Here is a 7,162-nt window from a genome sequence, read left to right as displayed (position 1 = left end):
TGAGCAGAATTTTGTTGTTGTCAGAAAATGTATGCCTGATAGTATTTGAGAAATGTCATATTTTGGGTAAATTTGGCCAATTGCCAAGTCGAATCATGCCAATGTTTTCCTTAGATGCATTTTGAATTTCTAATCCATGTTGATTTTTTATCTGTTTGTGTTTAATTTACATAACTATATATGACAAACAATATTTCTGGTGTCAATAATTTTTTTTATTGGCTTTTGTGTTAATTTGCTCAATTTTGGCATTTTTTGCCTTTTGGGGCTGCAAAAGAGGGGATTTCAATCTCGCTTTCCTCGAAAATTAACCTGATTACTTTTGTTGATTTTTTGATATGTTTTAGGATAAAGTCAAAATGTTACAATAAATAAAATTGAAAAAAATTCAATGAGCAGTTTTTTTGGGGCTAGCTATCAATAGCTACCTTAAAGATGTAACAGTGTGCCAAGTTTGATGTCTTTAAAGCAAAGGGTTTTCTAGACATTGAGTGGTTCAGTATATTCCTACGTCCAGTTTGACCTTTTACCATGTAACTTCAAAATTTAGAGGGGTCATCTACTCCTCAGAATGTATCAGTGCACCAAGTTTAATGTCTATCAATGAAAAGTTTCTCAAGATATTGAGCAGACAGTATCTTCTTATGTCCAGAGTGGGTTGATTGACTCTTGACTTTTGACCTGAAAAACAATAGAGGTCCATTTCTACTCATAACCAACCCACATATGAAATATCATTACGATTAAGTGAATAGTTCTCAAGATATTGAGCGGACAACTTGTGGTCTACTTTAAGGAGGGGGGGGGGATAAAAATTGAGTTTTCCAAGCACTCAATATATACGAGATACCAAAGTTCATCTGTATATGTAAATATACTAAGCTATAAATGGATGTTTTTAAGATAATAAGGTTCTGAAATACACACAACTGTATATGTAAATATGCTAAGCTATAAATGGATGTTTTTGAGATAATTAGGTTCTGAAATACACACAACTGAGTTTGATATGAATACACTTTGTCTGTGTTGATTTTGTAGGACTGTGGAGTGTTGTGACCTTGTTGATGGTAAACAGAAGACTGTGACCTTGACCTCTGAAGATCTATGATGAAGGATGTTTGGGGTCACTCTCTGTTACAGTACTATAAATCTAAGTAAGTACTCAGTAATAATATAAGATTGTATTCTAGTGTTTATATATACACAGTTATATAATACAGATAATGAATACAATAATTCACAAAATAATGTACTATTAGCTGTTCATCACACAAAAACAAGTAATGGTACATGTGAGTATATTGTACTCAGTAGTAGATGTACTATAATTCAGGGCTATATAATTCAATTCAATTAATTACATGTAAGTACTCAGTAGTAGATGTACTATAATTCAGGGCTATAGAATTCAATTCAGTTAATTACATGTAAGTACTCAGTAGATGTACTATAATTCAAGACTACACACTAAATATAATTTCTTAGTACATCACAATAATTGATTTTCTTTTATTAAATTGTATAAGGTGTTGTGTTGAAAAGATTGTATATAGATATATAACTCGTAACACCTTTAAATTAGTACATGTAATTAGTATGCTAACTTTAATCGGGTTTCATTGATTACAATACAGATATTCTAAAATATAATTACTAAACAGCAGTGAGAGACTAGTGTTCTATCCTTACACACACAAACACAAGAACACAACTACTGTGTCAATAGATAAGTACATGTAATTAGTATACTAAGATTAACAGTGTCTCATTAATTATAATACAGATATTGTAAGATGTAATTACTAAACAACAGTGAGAGACTAGTGTTCTATCCTTACACACACAAACACAAGAACACAACTACTGTGTCAATAGATAAGTACATGTAATTAGTATACTAAGATTAACAGTGTCTCATTAATTATAATACAGATATTGTAAGATGTAATTACTAAACAACAGTGAGAGACTAGTGTTCTATCCTTACACACACAAACACAAGAACACGTTAATTACACGTCACAAACTCAGGGCTGTAATTAACAAGGAACTGTAATTAACACAGAACTGTAATTAACATGACACTGTTATTAACACAAGGCTGTAAATTGCACTGTGTTTATATGTGTAATTAACACTGTGTAGAGCTGTAATTAACACCGTGCTGAGATGTGTAATTAACACTGTGTTTATAGATATCGAATTTTCTTCACTTTTTTATCTGCATTAGCCACAAAGAGGTTGTCTCTGATGTCCACACATAAACCACATGGAAACAATAAATCACAGTAAATGTAGCGGAGGAACTGTCCGTCCTGATCTAGGATATGGATACGGTCATTGTTAAAGTCTGCTGTCAGGATGTGACTCTGGCTGTCTGTAGTGAGGCCGACTGGATCAAATGATTGCTTGGTATTAGAGGGATGACCAGTGTATCTAAATCGGAGTTTTCCTGACTGATTGACCACCACTACTGCTCTAGCTTTATTGTCAGCCACACAGATATCCAGGTTCCTGTTCTCACTGAGGTATTTATTACCATCAGATGAGTAGAGAGGACGATCCTGATCATCAAACTGAATGCTTTGTTTCTCTGTGGAGCCGGAGTATTGCACGACTTTGGATTGTTCTCCATCATCACTGACCATGGTAACCAGGAGATGGTTAGAGGCGGTACAGCAGACAAAGAAAGGTCTCCACCCCTGTAGTGTGATCACGGTCTGTATCTGTTTATTCTTAACTAAGTTTATAGTTCCTTTATCAGGGTCAGTATAAACAAGATCTCCGTCCCGTGTCACTGCTATGTCCTCTGGTATGTTCTCTGACTTGGTTTTTATTGATTTCAGTAGTTTACTCCGGAGGTTGAGGAGCTTCATGATTTCGTTATCACCGCATGTCCAGACTTGATCTTCACTCAGACAGCTAACACTGTATGGTCTATACCCAGTGCCTATAGTGGCGGTGAGGCGCGGCTCATCAAGTAATGGTTTGACTGGAGGAGACGATATAGCTTCTGCTGACTTCATTGTTTTGCCATGTTCTGTGTTAATGGATAATGGTGACAGAGAACCGAACATTTCATTGATCTGATCTTTGTTTATTTTCTGAGCAGAGAAACTCGGTAATGTGACTCGGACTTTAGGCGGTAATGTTCTAAATTCGGAATTCCTAGATTTGTAAGATGAGGTTAAGAAGACGTCATTGGAGTCCAGTATTTTCTTCAGGTCCTGAATGATCTGTCTGAGTTCTGTAATTCGGTTTGTAATTTCATCTGTATTTTTATTGAGAGCAGCCAGGTGTTTGTTTTTCATCTCCGCAATGTCGGATTTCCGCTGGTTGACAATGGCGGTAATCTCCCGGTGTAAGAGTTCTCCTTTTTGATCGGCTGCTGTTGTCATTTTTCCGTATTTCGTTTCTAACTCGGCTTTCTCAGTTTGGACATCGGACGCCATTTCTTCATATCGGGGGTAAATTCTGGTCTCGAGTTCTTTCAAATCTTTTTGTAAACTTTCTGTGTTAGATCTGAGTTTTTCCAGAACCTCTGATATTTTGTGACCTCTGTGTTCATTTGAGGAGATGCAGGTAGAACAGACAGGAATGTCACATTTCTCACAGAACAGTTCACAATGTTTTTCGGAGTGTTTCGGACATTTTGGGTAGTTAGGGGTAGACTTGATGTGTTTTATAAAGGGCACGACATTGTGATCTTTAGAGGAATCGGAGAGATGTTTACCGACACAGATAACACAGAGATTAATATGACAAAGTTTACAGTGACTCTGTAGGGGGGCAGTTTTACAGAGGTCACACAGTAGGACGTCCTGGGCGCTGCGCCGGGGATGCATTTCTGATGGCGGGGTCACATGAGAAGTTCACTGTCAATAAAAAGATGAATCTTGACTAAATGTATATGTATACTAAAGGTCAAAAGAATTGAAAAGCTAAATATAAAACTACGGACACTGAGTTTAATATGCATAATGGAATGGTAGGTTCCGGGCATCAAAATACGACCCCCCCCCCCCCACCCCCACTACCAACCCCCGGCTGCTTTCTCAGAATTGTATGAAATTACCATCATAGTGAATAAATATATCTCACTGATCACATTTCGATATTATTGAAGTATATATATATTTGCCTCACCTGTAAAACCAACATGGCCTCCCTGTTCTTTCGACCTTCAGTCTATTCCTGTGACTAAATACCTGTGCGGTGTACGTGTTACCTGTTTAATTACATGCATTCTAAAAGTTTGTTTTAACCTAGTTAATGTCGGGTAGCTATGTCAACACTTGACGTCAGATGATAAGGCCTATACATATTAAAACGGTATCCTTGTTTCCTTTAGATAAAAAAAAATCAGACGTGCATGTATATATGTTTTCATGCACTGTACCCACTGACGCAATATCACACACACACACAAACACACACACACACACCCACGCGATACAATTTATTTATTTAGATTTTCAGGGGCAAGATATAACATAAATCTTAATTCGCAGAAAAGCTGCAGATCGGTACATGTTTTAAGGAATGATAACTATGTCTTATCTCTAGATAGAGATTGAAAGGGTGGGGGTGTCCGTAACTTATGATCATCCCAAGATGGAGGTGAATTTACAATAAATACATGATAGACATACGACTATACTATGGAGTTTTACAAAGAGGCTTACTTTTACAATCGACGGCTGACTTTTACAATTTTAAGGGGCCAACTCCAAATTGAAAAATTTGAAAGTGGTATTTGCAAAATTCAAAGACTTTACCGCACTAAGTTGTTGGACTGACTCACGAGTTTCCCCAAAATTGTGTTTTTCACTTTTAATGACCAGAGTCTACTGACTAATATGTTCAAATGATTTCACATAAAAATTAAGGTTATACATTATCACAGAAGCTCATTTTACAGAGTTCCTTATTTGTTTTGTAAACAAAGATTGCGGTATTTTATTGTTTACGAAATTTTCAGAAGAAATGGATATCGATCTACGTGTTTTGATATATTTCACTTTTCAAGCATTCTTCGGGTAAAATGTGCCATCTAAAAGTTAAAATTTGTGATTATACAAAATTCAGATGCTTTATATTACATGATTGATATTTCACTGGTTTGTTTGTTTACATAAAAATACTCGAGTCTTTGTTTACATACATGTAACACAGATTTAAGGCTAAAATATTGCTTTTATTCTTGCATTCAGTAGGTCAAAATGTTGGCTGACAACATTAAATGAGTTATACTTTTAATGTTTCACATCAATAATAAAAAAAAAAAATTCCGAACCCGTTGTTTATTCACTAAGTGTAATGCATTATTTATAAAAATTGGAAGGGAGGATCTCTGTAAGTAGAAAAAGTAACATCACTATTTCTTTATGGTGTTGGGAGAAGACCACTAATACCCTATCACAAAAATTTCAGTCCCCGGGATAGGCGTCTTCGATGATTTAGAACCCGATGTTTATTCACTTAGTTTAAAGCATAAGGCATAAAAATTGGATGGGCGGATCAACGTAACTAGAAAGAGTAACATCACCATTTCTTCACGGTGGTGGGAGAGGACCACTAATACCCTACTACAAAAATTTCAGTCCCCGGGGTAGGGGTCTTCGATGATTCCAAACCCGATGTTTATTCACTAAGCGTTATGCATTATGCATAAACATTGGAGGGGCGGATCTCCGTAACTAGAGAGAGTAACATCACCATTTCTTCACAGTGGTGAGAGAGGACCACTAATACCCTACCACCAAAATTTCAGTCCCCGGGGTAGGGGTCTTCGATGATTCCGAACCCGATGTTTATTCACTAAGTGTAATGCGTTATTTAAAAATATCGAAAGAGCATATCTCCATAACTAAAGAGAATAACATCACCATTTCTTCACAGTGGTGGTAAAGGACCACTAATACCCTACCACAAAAATTTCAGTCCCCGGGGTAGGGGTCTTCGATAATTCTGAACCCGATGTTTATTCACTAAGTGTAATGCGTTATTTAAAAATATCGAAAGAGCATATCTCCATAACTAAAGAGAATAACATCACCATTTCTTCACAGTGGTGGGAGAGGACCACTAATACCTCACCACCGAAATTTCAGTCCCCGGGGTAGGGGTCTTCCATGATTCGGAACTCGATGTTTATTCATTAGGTGTAAAGCGTTATGCATAAAACTTGGAGGGGTGGATCTCCGTAACTAGAGAGAGTAACATCACCATTTCTTCACAGTGGTGGGAGAGGACCATTAATACCCTACCACAGGAATTTCAGTCCCCTGGGTAGGGGTCTTCAATAATTCCGAACCCGATGTTTATTCACTAATTGTAATGCGTTATGCATAAAACTTGGAGGGGCGGATCTCCATAACTAGAGAGAGTAACATCACCATTTCTTCACAGTGGTGGGAGAGGACCACTAATACCCTACTACAAAAATTTCAGTCCCCGGGGTAGGGGTTTTCGATGATTCCGAACCCGATGTTTATTATGGGCTGGCACGAGCCGGCCCATTCTATGAAATAAGAATTTGAGAAGCGTATGAGTTTCTGCGGGATGAGTGTGTATTTTTTTTTTTTTAAGTTGGATTACTGATTATCATGATACGTTTTCATTTTGTATGTAAAGTAATTCGGTGGTGTTTTTTAAACATTTGTTGTTTTTTTTTTTGTTTGTTTTTTGTTGTTTTTTTTTTTTGTGTAACACACAGGTCACGTGCGCTTATTTAATCTAACCACTTCTTTCCTTGCTATTTTCGCGCGCTTTTAAACAAAGGATCTCCTCGGAACTCATGGAAAGTCGGTTATCTTCGAAACTCCTCGTAATTTTACCATATCTTGCGCTGTTATTTACGCGCGGTTTTAAACAGAATCTCTTCGTAACCCATCCTTTTCCTGAAAAGAAGTCAAAATGGTAAGAAGTGTTTTTGCTAATGTGCACCAAGGGTGTAATGTTTTTCAACCTTTTAATGGAGTTCAGTGTACAGCTATAGCGCTTATCGCTTTAGTAACATTTATGCAATATATGCCATACATCTCAAACATGTCAAGTAGTGTTTTAGATGAAATTGTGTTTGATGGGACGGATTTGTATAGGCACATTCTCGCACGTGGGGCAGGAAATATTCATGGGTATTTGTCTCACCGTGAAC

At 36.8% G+C, this 7,162-nt stretch overlaps 1 protein-coding gene across 1 annotated transcript; it reads right to left on the bottom strand.

Moving 5' to 3' along the window:
- Positions 1-1,871: 1,871 nt before the first annotated feature.
- Positions 1,872-4,290, bottom strand: LOC125673694 (uncharacterized). Its single transcript, XM_048910382.2, has 2 exons — positions 4,150-4,290; positions 1,872-3,878 (listed from the first exon to the last, which is right to left on the bottom strand). The coding sequence occupies exon 2, from the start codon at positions 3,846-3,848 to the stop codon at positions 2,193-2,195; it is 1,656 nt and encodes a 551-aa protein (XP_048766339.2). The 5' UTR covers positions 3,849-3,878; positions 4,150-4,290; the 3' UTR covers positions 1,872-2,192.
- Positions 4,291-7,162: the final 2,872 nt, after the last annotated feature.

This window comes from Ostrea edulis, chromosome 3 (genome assembly GCF_947568905.1).
Source record: "Ostrea edulis chromosome 3, xbOstEdul1.1, whole genome shotgun sequence".
Lineage (NCBI taxonomy): Eukaryota > Metazoa > Mollusca > Bivalvia > Ostreida > Ostreidae > Ostrea > Ostrea edulis.
Note: the sequence above shows the minus strand (reverse complement) of the source record. Positions and strands in the feature narration are given on the sequence as shown.

Coding starts and splice junctions, on each gene's coding strand:
- LOC125673694 (XM_048910382.2), bottom strand. CDS start 3,848: ATGCATCCCCGGCGCAGCGCCCAGGACGTCCTACTGTGTGACCTCTGT.